The following is a 17,573-nucleotide window of genomic DNA, read 5'->3' on the forward strand; positions in this document are numbered from 1 at the left end:
GATACTAGGGATTGAATTTAGGGGTCTTCTGCATGTGATGTGCTCAGTCCCTGTACTTCGCTCCGGCCATCCCTGATGGAATGAGAAGGACCGAGTCTTAAAAGGTTAAACAGATCAACAGGTTTATCTTCTCAAGATGACTTGCAAACCTGCAGCCAATTCCTCCTCTTTCCACAAGCGCCTTGTCCTCCTAGGCCAAGTAGCCTTGAGTTGCTCAGAGGCATAGCTGTCAAGTGCCCCTTATTTGAAGGGACAGTCCCTTATTCCAGCGCCATGTCCCGCTGCTGTCCCTTATTGATGGATGTCCCTTAAATGTCCCTTAAATGATGTCCCTTAAATTTCAAAGGAAGCAGCTCCTCTCCCTCCCTCCCTGCCAGCCGGCCAGGGAGGAGGGAGGCTCCAACTGTGTTGCTTGGCTATGTTGCTCACCCAATAAGAAGTCTAAGAACGACTGGGGGGGTGGAGCTTGCATGCCTTGTGTGTGGCTAGTTAATGCAAGCTGAGGGGGTTTTTGAATGCTGGACGCCATTTTGTTGCACGTGCTGCTGCAAACTTCGCAGTGCAAAGCCAGGTCAGGGAGCCATCTTAAGTTGAGGCTGCATAGGCCTTGTGGTGCAAGTGATTCAGATTCTATTCAGCTGAACCTCTGGTTACAAAGTTGGTTGGACAGTGTTCTCGAAGCTACCAGCATGAGTTTGACCAGACTGCAGGAGGACAGGAAGACTGGAGTGCCTGGAACAGGTGAGGCTGCAGGTCCCTTATTTTGGCTGCTGGTCCCTTATTTTCAAATATGCAAGTTGACAGCTATGCTAAGAGGACTGGTCATGAACACCACCACAATGTACAGTGGACGCTCGGGTTGCAATTGTGATCCGAGTGGGATGCATGTTCGCAACCTGCAGTGGCTGCGTGCGTGACCCCTGAAACCCGGAAGTAACCCGTTCCGATACTTCTGGGTTTCAGCAGTCCATAACCCAAAAAAACGCAACCTGAAGCGTCTGTAACCCGAGGCATGACTGTATACATGAACTCAAGGAGGTCTGAATTAGGGCATTTGCAGCAATAAGAGGAAATCCACGCTTCTCTTAGGAGTATGAACAGGGGGGAAGAGAATCAAGCAGCAACCTGGAGGAATCCGCTGGGATCGTTCTCCTTGATGACCTCCAAGCAGTATTCCATGAGTCCCGTCGTCTGGCGTAGTTTCACTGTGCAGTGGGAGATCTGGTCCCGCACCACCTGCAACGAGACACACAAGACAGCAATGTTTCCAGAGCTGGGAGCCATGCTGTTCTATCTCTGTACCATTGTCCAGCCCAGACACTGAGGTCCAGCACCGAGGGCCTCCTGGCGGTTCCCTCCCTGCAAGAAGCGAGGTTGCAGGGAACCAGGAAGAGGGCCTTCTCGATGGTGGCACCCGCCCTGTGGAACGCCCTCCCACCAGATGTCAAAGAGACAAACAACTATCTGACATTTAGAAGACATCTGAAGGCAGCCCTGTTCAGGGAAGTTTTTAATGTGTGACATTTTATTTTTTAAAAAATATAATTTTTATTAATTTTCCAATATAAAATTATACAAAACAAAACATCCAATTTATCACCAACATCCTCTTTTTGGACTTCCATCAGCTTGTCTGATAATTCTCTGTTTTGCTCACTTCTTCCATATTTCTCAATTTAATATTGCACTACATTAATAATGTGTGACATTTTAATGTATTTTTAATCTTTGTTGGAAGCCGCCCAGAATGGCTGGGGAGACCCAGCCAGATGGGTGGGGTATAAATAAATTTAAATTATTATTATTATTATTATTATTATTATTATTATTATTATTATTGTTGTTGTTGTTGTTATGTTATGTATTCAGTGGTCTGTGTTGTCTGGACTAGGGATTCTGAGCCCTTGTGTTCTGATTCGATACATCATCATCATCATCATCAATTTTTATTTATATCCCGCCCTCCCTAGCCGAAGCCGGGCTCAGGGCGGGTAACAACAATAAAATAATACAACATTCTAATCCAATCGCAGAACATTTCAGGATTTGGGCCTCTGCCATTGGCCCTTAAACTCTGACTTATGATTTGCAGCTTGGAAGTTTAGACAGCCAATCGCGTTGAGAGTGGGAGTGGCCCAGGCCTCCAGAAATGTCTATAAGCAGCTGCTTTGCCCCTCTTGTCCAGTTCTGCAGTTCAATAAAGGTTCTTGCTGTTGTCACTTTGTCTTGCCTCATAGGAACCCGCCTACACTTCAGCTTCTGAACACCAGCTGTTGGAAACAACAGGAGGGGAATGTTGCTCTTGTGCTCAGGTCCTGATCCAGCATATGCTCTTCTTAAGTTCCTATACTGCAATACTGCACGCATCCAGTAGGAGGGGCTCGCAGATTGTGTTGCTTCTTCGCGATTACATTTGACATTTGAGTTCATGCAAGTTTCTGCAAAGTTGCAGAAAAGGAGGACATGATGAGGTCCTTATCACACTGATTCCGAATGACAGGCCAGATATCAGAGTCTCGCCAATGGTGGACTTGTGGAATCAGCAGCTATTGCCATTCCTGGCTTGGGCAGGTCTTGCCACACATCCTCTTTTTCAGGGGTAAAATTTGGAATAATTTGCATTTCTTTGCTTTGAATGGCCATCATAGCGTCCTCTTTTTTTTGCTCTTCAAGATACGGCAACCCGAGTTACATCAAGACTGGATTACTGCAATGCCCTCTATGCGTGGCTTCCCTTGTGCTTGATCCGGAAGCTGCAGTTGGTGCAGAATGCTGCAGCGCAATTGCTGACAGGAACAAGACATACTCAGCATGGAACATCTGTGCTCAGAGATCGGCACTGCTTGCCAATCTGCTACTGGGGCAAGTTCAAAGTGTTGCTATTAGTCTACAAAGCCCTTAATAACTCAGGGCCAATTTACCTACGAGATCTCCTTACCCAACATGTGCTCCATCAACCACTTCAGTTGATGGAATTGGCAGTACTACATCTGCCACATGTAGTATGTGGGCTGGATGAATCCCAAGCCATAATTAAGATTGCTGGGAGAAATATCAACAACCTCAGATATGCAGATGACACAACCTTGATGGCAGAAAGTGAGGAGGAATTAAAGAACCTTTTAATGAGGGTGAAAGAGGAGAGCGCAAAATATGGTCTGAAACTCAACATCAAGAAAACTAAGATCATGGCCACTGGGCCCATCACCTCCTGGCAAATAGAAGGGGAAGAAATGGAGGCAGTGAGAGGTTTTACTTTCTTGGGCTCCATGATCACTGCAGATGGTGACAGCAGTCATGAAATTAAAAGACACCTGCTTCTTGGGAGAAAAGCAATGACAAACCTAGACAGCATCTTAAAAAGCAGAGACATCACCTTGCCAACAAAGGTCCATATAGTTAAAGCTATGGATTTCCCAGTAGTGATGTATGGAAGTGAGAGCTGGACCACAAAGAAGGCTGATCGCAGAAGAATTGATGCTTTTGAATTATGGTGCTGGAGGAGACACTTGAGAGTCCCATGGACTGCAAGAAGATCAAGCCTCTCCATTCTGAAGGAAATCAGCCCTGAGTGCTCACTGGAAGGACAGATCCTGAAGCTGAGGCTCCAATACATTGGCCACCCCATGAAAAGAGAAGACTCCCTGGAAAAGACCCTGATGTTGGGAAAGATGGAGGGCACAAGGAGAAGGGGACGACGGAGGACGAGATGGTGGGACGGTGTTCTCGAAGCTACCAGCATGAGTTTGACCAAACTGCGGGAGGCAGTGGAAGACAGGAGTGCCTGGCGTGCTCTGGTCCAGGGGGTCACGAAGAGTTGGACACGACTAAACAACAACAAAAACATTCTTGTTCAGGCTAAGCCTACCCAGATGCTTAGAAATGCTAATGTGAATTTTAATCTGTTGTAGTATTTCAACTTTTAGCATGTTGAAAAGGATTGCAAATGTTTCTTGGTTTTATTGCTTTATCTTTTTGTAAGCCGCTTTGTGGTTTGTTTTATTGGTTTATTTTTACAAACAACCTGTTTATAAATTTTATGAAATAAATATAAATAAGATATACAGACACAGTTCTGAGTAGCATTCCCTTTTTAAAAAAACTGAAGTCAATGTGTTCCCAGTAATTTGCTTCCCTTTGCAAATGTTGATGTCGACTCTCAATGTTCAAATATTTCCCAGTTGTTTGGTGTCTACATTAATAGTATTCGATTTCAATGTTTGCTACCTGGTGGTAGGCAGTTGTCATGCAATGGCATTCAGGTGCTTAATTTCATTTATTACAGGGCATGCATGGCATTCAGCATAAGGCAGCTTCCTCTGTTCCTATAAAATCTCCAGCCTCAGGACAAGTAAGCAAAGCCTTGAAAGAGCCTTCCCTTTCATCACGTCGGCCTCCGGTAATGCTCTTTGCGGAGATGAGCCCAGCCCTGGAGAGCGAGATTGCAAATATGGGATTTGCGGGGGAAACCATCTTTTATCTCCTTATCTTCTTTACAGCTTAAGTCGAGGTTCCTGCTCTTCCCAGATAATGAAATCTCTCGCCTCTCCACTCAAAGTTGACGCTTTCAGAATATTATTGAAGGAGCGGCCATCTGCTCTGCACACAGACTCCGTGTGTATAAATCACAGGGTGATGCATGGTCTGTCTCAGGTATGGCAAGGAAGGAGTTTCAGGGGATCCGGAAATTCAACAATGGCTCATAATCTTAGCTTCACAGAAGGAGGTTCAACACAGTCCCAGAGGGGCCTTAACTGGTGTCAGGGGACAGAACTGTAGCCTGTGAGGTTAGGGCTTGACCTGGGCCAGGGGTGATTCCTGACCTATGGCCTTTTTATAACCTCAACAGCAAGCCCAGTTGAAGGCCAACATGTCTGTACAATAATACATTACAGACAAAATCTGCAAAGGACTTGAGGCATTGCCTCCGATTCAACGCACTACCAGCTGCCTCTAATTCTCTTGAATAAGGCCCATTCCATGCTATATATTTAACGGGGGCTCATATCACTTTAAACAGCCGTTCCTTCCCCCCCCCCCAGAGAATCCTGGGAACTGTAGTTTGCTATTCCACTCAGGGAGCTGCAATTCCCAGAGTTTCCTGGGGAAAGTGATTGATTATTAAACCACTTTGGGAACTATAGCTTTGTGAGGGCTGAGGTTTGGTGAGTGTCTGAATCTACTTGTGCAAATACCGTATTTGCAATACCAGACATCTCTCATCCCTATCAACAAACCTTTGAACCAAAGAATCAGAAAGTTGGAAGGTACTGCAAGAGCCTGCAATGAAGAATCTCAGCTAAAGCATCCATGACTGATGGCCATCCAAAAGCAAAGGTGAAGAAGAAGGGTTTGGATTTGATATCCCGCTTTATCACTACCCAAAGGAGTCTCAAGGCGGCTAACATTCTCCTTTCCCTTCCTCCCCCACAACAAACACTCTGTGAGGTGAGTGGGGCTGAGAGACTTCAGAGAAGTGTGACTGGCCCAAGGTCACCCAGCAGCTGCATGTGGAGGAGCGGGGAAGCGAACCTGGTTCCCCAGATTACGAGACTACCGCTCTTAACCACTACACCACACTGGCTGGTAAAGGACCCCTGGCCATTAAGTCCAGTCGCAGGCGACTCTGGGGTTGCGGTGCTCATCTTGCTTTACAGGCCGAGGGAGCCAGTGTTTGTCTGTAGACAGTTTTTCCGGGTCATGTGGCTAGCATGACTAAGCCGCTTCTGGCGCAACGGAACACCAGAACCAGAGCAGCGCACGGAAACGCCGTTTACCTTCCCGCCGGAGCGGTACCTATTTATCTACTTGCACTTTGACGTGCTTTCGAACTGCTAGGTAGGCAGGAGCTGGGACCGAGCAACAGGAGCTCATCCCGTCGCAGGGATTCGAACCGCCGACCTTCTGATCGGCAAGCCCAAGAGGCTCAGTGGTTTAGACCACAGCGCCACCTGCATCCCTGACGCCCATCCAACCTCTGGTTAAAAGCTTTCAAGGAAGGAGAGTCCACCACCTCCCAAGAGAGACCTTTTCACTGCTGAACAGCTCTTACCATCAGAAAGCTATTCCTGATGTTCAGTCGGAATCTCCTTTCTTGTAACTTAAATCCATTGGTTTGGGACCTACCCTTAAAAGCAGGAGAAAACAAGCTCGCTCGCTCCTCCATGTGGCAGCCCTTAAGATATCTGAATATGGCTCTCATATCTCCTCTCAGTCTCCTCTTTTTCAGGCTATATTATTTATAATATAAAAGCTTTAATGTAAAATTTCAAACTGTGTTGTATTTGTATACAGCAACGAGACGTTTAGAGTAATTAGGTATATTTTAATTTAGTTAATTATGTGTCGTATTTTTCGCTCTATAAGACGCACCAGACCACAAGACGCACCTAGTTTTTGGAGGAGCAAAACAAGAAAAAAAAAATTCTGAATCTCAGAAGCCAGAACAGCAAGAGGGATCGCTGCGCAGTGAAAGCAGCAATCCTTCTTGCTGTTCTGGCTTCTGGGATAGCTGCGCAGCCTGCATTCGCTCCATAAGACGCACACACATTTCCCCTTACTTTTTAGGAGGGAAAAAGTGAGTCTTATAGAGCAAAAAAATTGGTAATAGGTTTATGTTAGAAAATGAATATGGATATTGAATTTGATATTTGTAATTTTTCTTTTTTCAGTTTTGGAAGTTAATAATAATAATAATAATAATAATAATAATAATAATAATAATAATAATAGAATAATAATAATAATAATAATAAGATATTTGAAGAGGGCTCTCATATCTCCTCTCAGTCTCCTCTTTTTCAGGCTAAACATACCCAACTCCCTCAAACATACCTTCTAAGGCTTGGTTCGGACCCTTTATCATCTCGTTGTTCTTTGCACACATTCCAGTTTGTCAATATCCTTAAATTGTGGTGCCCAGAATTGGACACAGTACTCTAGGTGTGGTCTGACCAAGGCAGAATCGAGCAGGAATATTACGTCCCTTGATCTGGACGCTACAAAGCCTTGGCCCTGCAAAGAGTTAAAAACTGGCCTGGGTATGCTGTGCATTATTTAAAACCCAGCCTCTGAGCCACAGCAAAGACAAATGCTGCACTCTAAATAAATGATGCTCATAAAGCAATGCAAATATATTTTGCATAATTAGTGCCACATTATGCATGGTTATTTATCTTTCTGCATCATTTATGATGCTGGGCACTGGAGAGCGAATAAATTGTTCTAGTGAGTCCTCAAGCCCCATTCCAGCATCGCTGGTAGTCACACTCGGCCCTTCTCTAGCCCCAGGGACTCTTCCCATGTCCATAAGGGCTAGAAACTTACTTTTATTCAAAAACAAGAGCGTAGGTTTCGGGTACAGAAAATCCAGTCCTCAGTAAAAATGCAGGGAATTAAAAACTTGCAAGTCCACATAGGGCTGTCATACGCCCAGATTTTCCTGGACATTGCCGGGATTTCAGAGGCGGAAGTGATGTCTGGAAGGAATTTTCAAAAAGCGCTGCTTTGTCCTGGATCTTAGGTAAGTCAATTGAAAAATTGTTTTTAACATTTGTTTTTGTTTTTAACAATTGTTGTTTTTAACATTTTTGCAAAAAGGGGGGGCTCAAAATCTTTGGGGGTGTCATCCGAAGGCAGCCCTGTTTAGGGATGTTTTTAATGCTGTATTGTGTTTTTAATAGTCAGTTGGGAGCCGCCCAGAGTGGCTGGGGAAACCAGCCAGATTGGCAGGGTTTATATTATATTTATATTATATTATATTATATTATATTATATTATTAGGGACACGGGTGGCGCTGTGGGTAAAACCTCAGCGCCTAGGGTTTGCCGATCGCATGGTCAGCGGTTCGAATCCCCGCGGCAGGGTGAGCTCCCGTCTTTCGGTCGCAGCTCCTGCCCACCTAGCAGTTCGAAAGCACCCCTAAGTGCAAGTAGATAAATAGGTACCGCTTTACAGCGGGAAGGTAAACGGCGTTTCCGTGTGCTGCGCTGGTGCCGGCTCGCCAGAGCAGCTTCGTCACGCTGGCCACATGACCCGGAAGTGTCTCCTGACAGCGCTGGCCCCCGGCCTCTTAAGTGAGATGGGCGCACAACCCTAGAGTCGGACACGACTGGCCCGTACGGGCAGGGGTACCTTTACCTATATTATTATTATATTATATTATATTATATTATATTATATTATATTATATTATATTATATTATTAATCTAAGGAAGAATACAGCAGGGAGATCCTAGAAATGGGTCTGTTTAATTTTTAAAAAATTGATGGATTTGTGTTTCACTGTTCTACATTCACTCTGAATTAATTTCCATTAACTTCAGTGGTTTTTGTTATGGAAGGCATAGAGGACATATCAGGAAGTTATATGACATTAAAAGATGGTGGAATTTCAAATCTAAGACCAACAAATGTGAATATGGTATGACCCAAATGAGTTCTGCCTCTGGGCCACAATGAAGTACTCAAATGCTCAACGCAACTTTATAGCTCATAAAACAATCCCGGAGGCAGAGAAGATGGGGAGCTGGGAGGGCCTGGGCACTCATTACTGAGGGGTGATGTTGTGTAAATAACTGCTCAAGGGAACTCAAGTTACATCCAAGTCCTTTAAGAGACCCCAAAGCTCATTATCAGCTTTGCAAACGTCATCTGTTTCTTCTTCCTGAGCTTCTCCTCTCTCTCTCTCTCTCTCTCTCTCTCTCTCTCTCTCTCACACACACACACACACACACACACACACACACACCACTATTCTAATCAGAACAAGCTGAACAAACTCTGTCATTTCACAATCTTGGAGCCCTCGCAGGTTGTATGATTCAGGAAAGGGAGCAGAACCCTGCATCTTGAGAACTGCGGTGATCATTTTGTTCATCATCTGAGGCTGTTCTCTGAGTGCCCTGTCCACATGGGGTGGCAACATGAGAACGGCATACCCTCCAACATTTCTCCGATGGAAATAGGGGCATCCCATTCCATAAGGATAATTTTTCAAATTACACCCCTTTGCAATTTATACCCCACACATGTAACTCACTCTACGTGGGGCTGCCCTTGAGAATGACCCAGAAACTCCAGCGGGCGCAGAATGCCGCGGCAAGACTCCTTACGGGGTCCTTGCCACAGATTCATATTCACCCAGTGCTATACCAGCTGCACTGGCTCCCGGTGGAGTACAGGATCAGGTTTAAGGTGCTGGTTTTAACCTTTAAAGCCCTATACGGCCTAGGACCCTCGTACCTACGGGACCGCCTCTCCTAGTATGTCCCACGGAGGACCTTATGGTCTTCAAATAAAAACATCTTGGAGATCCCGGGCCACAGGGAGGTTAGGCTGGCCTCAACCAGAGCCAGGGCTTTTTCAGCTGTGGCTCCGATCTGGTGGAACGCTCTGTCACAAGAGACTAGGGCCCTGCGGGACTTGACATCTTTCTAAAGGACCTGCAAGACGGAGCTGTTTCACTACGATGCAGCCCCTGCTGCATTCTACTGTAAGGAGCGACGCAGGTTTGCTTTGAAGAGACATCTCAGTTCTGCTCTGAAAATGCCAGCGGTGTTCAAAGACACACACAGAGAGGTCTAAGGGAAGGATGAGGGTGGAAAGCCAAAAGCTCTGAGCTGGCCGCCTCTGTGCATGCAGGGAAACCTATTGGAATCCTCTGCTGAATAGACAAAAATGTGTTTGAGTTAACTGGGCTGGAAAACATCTCAGCACTGCTGCCTTTGACTATTCCCAGGGGGAGAGACTTTTGGCTCCGGCCGACCCAGTTAGGAGCAACCTTCTTCCTACATTCAGCCTGTGTTGCAGTGGTGCATTGAAAAAGCCCAGGAGATGGACTCTCTCATTCCTCCGCTAGTCCATTTCCTTTCAATCAATTCTCTTGTGCAGCCGCAAACCCCCTCCTGGGAGAGGAGCTGTAACCTTTCCTCGGAGGGGAGTGTGCACAGCACACAGGCAGCTGCCCTCCATCTCCAAGGTCAATTCTCCCTGGGCTTATCTGTTGCTGCTGGTCCTCCACATGCCACACACACTGCCATCCCTCCCTCCGTCTCCGGGTGTTTCTATGGCAACTGTTGCCACGGCAGTTTCCAGGCCCCCTCCCTCCCACGGTCGCTGCACCCTCATCCCTAAATCATCCCAGCCTTCTAAATATTCCTGTGTGTGCTGGAGGGGGGTGGGGGCTTCAGGGAGTCTGGGTGGAGCAGGGAGAAGCCCTGCTCAGCTATCCCTGAATTGTATGTGCAGGTCCGTATAGTTAAAGCTATGGTTTTAAGTGAGAGCTGGACCATAAAGAAGGCTGATCGCCGTAGAATTGATGCTTTTCAATTATGGTGGTGGAGGAGACTCTGGAGAGTCCCATGGACTGCAAGAAGATCCAACCTCTCCATTCTGAAGGAAATCAGCCCTGAGTGCTCACTGGAAGGACAGATCCTGAAGCTGAGGCTCCAAGACTTTGGCCACCTCATGAGAAGACCCTGGAAAAGACCCTGATGTTGGGGAAGATGGAGGGCACAAGGAGAAGGGGACGACAGAGGACGAGATGGTTGGATAGTGTTCTCGAAGCTACAAACATGAGTTTGACCAAACTGTGGGAGGCAGTGGAAGACAGGAGTGCCTGGCGTGCTCTGGTCCAGGGGGTCACGAAGAAGCGGACACGACTAAACGACTAAACAACAGCAAAGCAAGTGTGCAGGCTTGAGGCGATGGCAGTTGAAATCCAAAATAACTGGAGGGGACCAGTTCTCACAAATGCAGAGAGACAGCTACCTACATGGATCTATATTTTAGGGACGCGGGTGGCACTTTGGTCCTTGGGCTTGCCGATCAGAAGGTTGGTGGTTTGAATCCTCGCAATGGAGTGAGCTCCCGTTGCTCTGCCCCAGCTCCTGTCAATCTAGCAGTTTGAAAGCACACCAGTGCAAGTAGATAAATAGGTACTGCTGTGGCAGGAAGGTAAATGGTGTTTCTGTGCGCTCTGGTTTCCGTCACTGCGTCCTGTTGCACCAGAAGCGGTTTAGTAATGCTGGCCACAGGGCCCAGAAAGTTGTCTGTGGACAAATGCCATCTCCCTTGGGCTGAAAAGCGAGATGAGCGCCGCAACCCCATAGTCACCTTTGACTGGACTTAAGCGTCCAGGGGTCCTTTACCTTTTACCTTTATGGATGTCATCCCACCAACCTCAGTCTGCCCTCAGCCAGCCCCCACCTGTTTATTGTCTTGTTTACAAACAGTCAGAAGAACATCAGAAGATCTCTACTGGGCCACGATGATGGCCCACTGAGTCCGGCATCCTCTTCTCACAGCGGGCAACCAGTAGCCCCAATAAGAAACCCACAAGTAGGACCCCAGCACAAGGGTATTCTCCCCTCTTGCGACTGTCTCCCATCTGTGTCCATCACCCATGTCAACCTTGCTGGCCGTTCTTGTCCAAGGGCCGTACGGTGCCCCCAGGTGCTCCATCATCACCACCCTCACCCCAGACCAACCTTCAGCTTGTGCTCATGTTCCTTGTTGACCCGCGTCAACAGCTGAGCTTTCCTCCGGTTGAGGGCATCAATGAGGGCATCACACTGGGCGACGAGGCAGGCTTCAAACTCCACGCTGTTCTCCTGTGGGGCAAAACACCTGTCAGATGGTCCCAGTGACGGGGACAGTTGAAGCAGCTCCCATTACATGGTCTTGTCCTCATGCAAGTCTACCCTGACTTGGTGCCCTCCAGATGTTGCAGAGTAGCATTCACATCAGTCCCAGGGGGTATGGCAGATGAGAGATGCAGCCCCAAACATCTGGAGGGCACTAGGTTGGGGGAGGCTCTCCTGAGCTGCATGAAGATTCCCCAAGGCCCGCTGGAGGTGGCAGATATTGACTAAGAAACGTACACATTTCATGTGCAGATGATGTGCACATTCTCCAGGCGGCCTGGTGAGTGTGCACAATGGCTGGTTGTTATGCACATTTACCGCTCAACTAAGGGCTCACCCACACTTTTGCTTGTCCTAGAAAGCATGGACCTGAGCAGTTTCTACCTTGCCCTGCTCCTTTCCCAGGAAAAACCCAGTCTTTAGCTCTAAATCGGAGCAAACAGCAATCTGTGCAAAAACCAGATTGCTGTTTGCTCCAACTGAGCGCTAAAGAGCAGTTTTGCCCGGGGGTGGGGGAAGCAGTGGGATACGAGTAAGTGTGGATCAGGGCCAGATTAAGACCTTTAGAGACCCTAAGCACTTAAAGGATTTGGGTGCCCTGTATATATATCTAATTCAAAATATAAACCATAATAAACCATAAAATAAATTTACACTTTTTTAAATGAAACAAAACCTACAGTAAAATGGGAAAGAGTGTTTATTTTTGTCTACTTCCACTTTATTTATATCTGAAAAAAATTCTCCTGCTTTTTCTAATTGTAGTCTTTGACCAGATCCTCAAAACTAATCTTATGTAAAACATCTGCTTCTACACTTAGTTGAGATAGTTGTTCTATTGGGATTTTAAATATACTTCAGCTGAGGAAATGAATGCTCAGCTGAGCGATTTGTGACCATGAATGTTTAAAAATCCAGCAATGGAAAAATTCTGCGGTGCCCCCCCCTTAATGCCCTAAGCGCGTGTTTATTTTGCTTAATCCTGCCCTGGTGTGGCTCAGCCCTTACATTACCCCTCCTCCACACAAAAACTGGTAACACAATTGAGCTACCGGGGCAAAATCAGGCCCTTACAATCGAACAGCATCTCTGTGCTGCCTTGAGAAAGCAGAGCTCCTGCAAAACCTCCCCGGCCTTTCCAACCCATTCCTGGAGATCAAACCCCTTCACTAAAACAGTTGTGTGTCTCCGTCCACAGCAGGGCTGCTCTGTTAAGCGAGGCAGGATTAGTCCCAGGAGAGATTACTAACATCAAGGCATACAAAGTGGGACGAGGCAGCGGTAGGGGGCGGGGGTTTAATTTGGCAACAGCTCAGCCTGGCTGTGATGGATGACTCTCCACAGCTTAATGGGGAAAGGTGGGGAGGAAACCAAAGCCAGCCATCCACAGCCCAGGAGCCACACTTTAAATCAATGCCGCATGGAAGCCCAATTCCTCCGGAGGTTTGCATTAACCCACCAGGCACATTTGCAGAGATGTTATCAGGCTTGGCTGGGGGGCAGGGAGGCTGCACGGAGAATAATTGCCTCGGCTATGCCATATCTTTAGAAGATGCTGCAGCAGCAGCGGTACCCAACACCTCTCCATCTTGCCTAAGTACTACTTGGGGTGGGGTGAATTTAAACTATCCGATGGTAATATTATTTTGAACTATATTCCAGCTGCCTGGGGTTTGACAAAGGGTTGGTGAAAACGGACTCTCCATGCCCTTACTTCTGCGAAAAGACCGATATTCTTTCGTCGGAAAGATAATGTGCCATGGCTCCCTTCGATCAATGGATGAAAAAGATGACGACTATAGCAACATACGAACGGATTGCTTTGAAACACAGATTGCGTGTGGATAAATATTTGGAATCAGTTTGTAAAAAGCATAATGTCGTGTTAAGCATTTGTTGGATTAATTGTGCTACTAATGTGCAGGGTTATTTTGGAGCAGGAACTCGTGGGAACCAAGTTCACTTACCTTTTTTTAAATTAAATATATATTTTTTGGTCTTGGCAGGCTGGAATGAATGTAAGACCCAACACCCGAGCCAAAAATCCACTTATATCTGCAATCAATAAAGTTGTGGACATTGCTAATTGAGATCATTGTCTGCTTGAGTTTATGAATCACATCTTACATTTACAGATAGGTAGCCGTGTTGGTCTGCCATAGTCAAAACAAAAAAATTTTTTCCTTCCAGTAGCACCTTAAAGACCAACTAAGTTAGTTCTTGGTATGAGCTTTCGTGTGCATGCACACTTCTTCAGATACACTGAAACAGAAGTTGCCAGATCCTTCTATATAGTGAGATATATAGATCCTTCTATATATAGATCTATATAGATCCTTCTATATAGCCACTGCCTGGGGGTGGCACTGTGACTGGGCTTGCAAAAACAAACAAAAAGTGCTGCTTATGTACAGTGGTACCTCAGGTTAAGTACTTAATTCGTTCCGGAGGTCCATACTTAACCTGAAACTGTTCTTAACCTGAAGCACCACTTTAGCTAATGGGGCATCCTGCTGCCGCCGTGCCGCCGGAGCCTGATTTCTGTTCTCATCCTGAAGCAAAGTTCTTAACCTGAAGCACTATTTCTGGGTTAGCGGAGTCTGTAACCTGAAGCATATGTAACCTGAAGCATATGTAACCTGAGGTACCACTGTACTTATATATGCTGTTGTATTGAATTGTTTTGATAACTTTTCCTCTTTCTTTCCTTTCACATTTCTTTTCTTTCATATCATATTTTCACTGAATTTTTTTTAATAAAATACAAATATTTTAAAAACCACGTGACATGGTCCAACAGAGCAGGCTTTGCCAACCTTGTGCCCGCCAGCTGTTTTAGGCCACAGCTCCCATCAGCTCCGGGGTTCAAAGGACTTCCAATGCACAGAAAAGCACATGACTTTCTCCCCCAAAATGAATCCTGGGAAACTGTAGTTTCCTCCTCACAGAGCTGCAATACCCAGGACCTTTAACAAACTACCAGTTGCTGGGAACTATGGGACAGGAGAATGTTGATCTTGTGTTCGAATCCTGCTTGTGCGTTTCCCACAAGCATCGGGGTGGCCACTCTGAGAACAGGACGCCGGACTCGATGGACCATTGGCCTGATTCAACAGGTTCATCTCATGCTCTTAACCATTCCTAGGATACTTCGGGGGAAGTTATGTGCCTGACATGCACACTGGATGCTTTAAACTATGGATGGTTTAAATCAGGCATAGGCAACCTCAGCCTTCCAGATGTTTTGGGACTACAACTCCCATGATCCCTAGCTAACAGGACCAGTGGTCAGGGATGATGGGAATTGTAGTCTTAAAACATCTGGAAGGCCAAGGTTGCCTAAATTGCAGTGTGGGTCTGTCCCCAGTCATCATGGTCGGGAGCTGATGGGAGTTCTAATCCAAAACAGCTGGAGGTATTGGTTGTGTTTAGAATAGATTTATGAAAGATTTAGATTTATGAAAGATTTAGAAAACTTGAGTGATTATAATATTTGCATGAGAAAAATGGGAAATAGTATGGGAAAAATACAGAATAACAGATACAACCTTGCTTAAAATGTATATAGGAAGTGCAGTGTAAGCGATGGAAGTCAATCAATGAAATTTTATTATTCATTTCATATTGAGATATTTGTAGAATAAATTTGGAAGAAATTCTTCCAACTTTTTTTCTTCTTTTTTTCTCTTTATTTTTTCTTCTTTTTTCTTTTTTATCTTTTGTTCTTTTTTTATATATGTGTGTTTATCTGAAATATATATGTATGTATGTATGTATCTGCAATATTTTGCTTATATTTTGTAATAATTATGTTAAAAAAATTAAATAAACACAAAACAGCTGGAGGGCACCTGGTTAGGGGGCTGCTTGTCTGGGCAGTGAGCCTTGTTCACTAGGGGCCAGGGTTCCAATTTGGGCTTTCGGTTTCAGGTCCCCAAATGCTGCATCCAGCTCCCATTTCCACCTGGCGGATTCGAGAGCGTACCTGGATTTGCTGCACCATGTTCCGTAGTTGCACCAAGAATTCTTTGGCCTCCTTTGCTCTGTCTGAGAGTCCGTTCAGTGCCTGAGACAGCTGGCTCTGTGGGGGGGAAGGAGGAAAAATCTGGGTTAGAAGAAAGGGCCCCATTTCCCGGGGAAAGTGCAGACTAGTTTTAGCTGCTCCAGATGTGAGACTGATATTTACTCAATTTGATTTATTGAAAAACATTTAGAGTTTGTAAATGCAGCATAAAAACAAGCAGCGTCATTAAAACCAAACTACCACCCAAAAACTGGCAGCGTAAAAGCACATAAAACCAAACAGAAATTCAGGGGATTCGGGTACATAAATCAGGGTCAGGGTCTTATGAGTCTGTGGAAGCCTCTGTACATGCTCAGAGAGCTCATCGTTCTCGCACCTGCACCAGGGATGGGCCTCAACATTCTAGGTAGGTTATGGAGCCAAATATTCCAAGCAGCTCAGTGTTAAGTTGTGGGTGAACATATCAGACGACACAGCGATTCTTCAGACAGCTCTTATTTATTCACAGGCCAGAACAGAACTGAACTGAAGGGTTCAGCCAACCTGCTTATATAGAGCTCCACTACAACGCAACAGTAACAACTTTCTGTAACTATCCAATCACTGAACGTCACTTTCAATTCCTTATTTGCATATGCGGACCTGAGTGAAAACTATCTACAGTATCCCCCTGCTGGCCCAGGGTGAGAACTTCAGTACATAACACCCAGAATTGCAACAGCTCAAGTTCAGCCAATGATTAGCAGGAGGCGAATTTCACAGAAAGCGGCAAATAATTCAGATTCTACAACCCATTATAACGCACTGCACTCCTTCCCAGTGGGGTTCTTGCTCATATATCCAACCAGAATTTTACCAGCCCGCTCAGAATGCTCAAGTCACCAGGATAGCAGGATTGTAAAGCCAGAACAAAATTAAGTGGTTGGGGTTTTTCACCATTTCCCCACTTACCGAAAGAAAAAAGAAAAAGGCAGTATTACAGAAGAGACACTCTGCTCAAAGTCGCTTTCCCCCCCTTATGTGGGTTTACTGCAACCTGTGGCTAGAAAAATGCACTCTGCACGTACTCAGATACACTACATGGTGAGGGCGTATTGCAAAAAGCAGATTTCTTTCCATGCAGAGGAAGGGCCTGTAGAAGAAGACATAGGGGCTGAGCTGCTATGTTTCTGTCTTCAAAGACACCACTAGCAGAAGTGACATAGTATAGTTGTCTTCAGCCCAGGAAAGGGACATCTAGCTAGATTTGACACTGGCCTCAACCCCTCCCTGAAAAAGAAACTCAACCCCAAATGTGCCCCCTCACATGCAGACATGATCGATTTAACCATTGCAAATTGTTGTTGTTGTTTAGTCGTGTCCGACTCTTCATGACCCCCTGGACCAGAGCACGCCAGGCCCTCCTGTCTTCCACTGCCTCCCGCAGTTTGGTCAAACTCATGCTGGTAGCTTTGAGAACACTGTGCAACCATCTTGTCCTCTGTCATCCCCTTCTCCTTGTGCCCTCCATCTTTCCCAACATCAGGGTCTTTTCCAGGGAGTCTTCTCTTCTCATGAAGTGGCCAAAGTATTGCAGCCTCAGCTTCAGGATCTGTCCTTGCAGTGAGCACTCAGGGCTGATTTCCTTCAGAATGGATCGGTTTGATCTTCTTGCAGTTCATGGGACTCTCAAGAGTCTCCTCCAGCACCAGAATTCAAAAGCATCCATTCTTTGGTGATCAGCCTTCTTTATGGTCCAGCTCTCACTTCCATACATCACTACTGGGAAAACCATAGCTTTTACTATACAGACCTTTGTTGGCAAGGTGATGTCTGTGCTTTAGATAGCGGTATTTCTAAAAGAGAAAGGGAATCAGGAGTCATCAATTACTCCTTATCTTTTCCTAGCTGTGGACCAGCGCT

The 17,573-nt window shown here is 45.9% G+C and overlaps 1 protein-coding gene across 8 annotated transcripts in view; it reads right to left on the reverse strand.

Annotated features, from left to right (window-relative positions):
- TRIM9 (tripartite motif containing 9) overlaps nucleotides 1–17,573 on the reverse strand; it is a 66,642-nt gene that overhangs the window by 25,586 nt on the left and 23,483 nt on the right. For all 8 annotated transcript variants that reach the window (XM_053365592.1, XM_053365558.1, XM_053365580.1 and 5 more), the window contains exons 2-4: nucleotides 15,633–15,728; nucleotides 11,492–11,614; nucleotides 1,126–1,236 (exon numbers count right to left, since the gene is read on the reverse strand). In XM_053365592.1, the coding sequence (XP_053221567.1) occupies nucleotides 1,126–1,236; nucleotides 11,492–11,614; nucleotides 15,633–15,728 (330 nt within the window). The remainder of the gene's footprint in view (nucleotides 1–1,125; nucleotides 1,237–11,491; nucleotides 11,615–15,632; nucleotides 15,729–17,573) is intronic.

Source organism: Podarcis raffonei, chromosome 1, assembly GCF_027172205.1.
Source record: "Podarcis raffonei isolate rPodRaf1 chromosome 1, rPodRaf1.pri, whole genome shotgun sequence".
NCBI classification, from domain to species: Eukaryota; Metazoa; Chordata; class Lepidosauria; order Squamata; family Lacertidae; genus Podarcis; species Podarcis raffonei.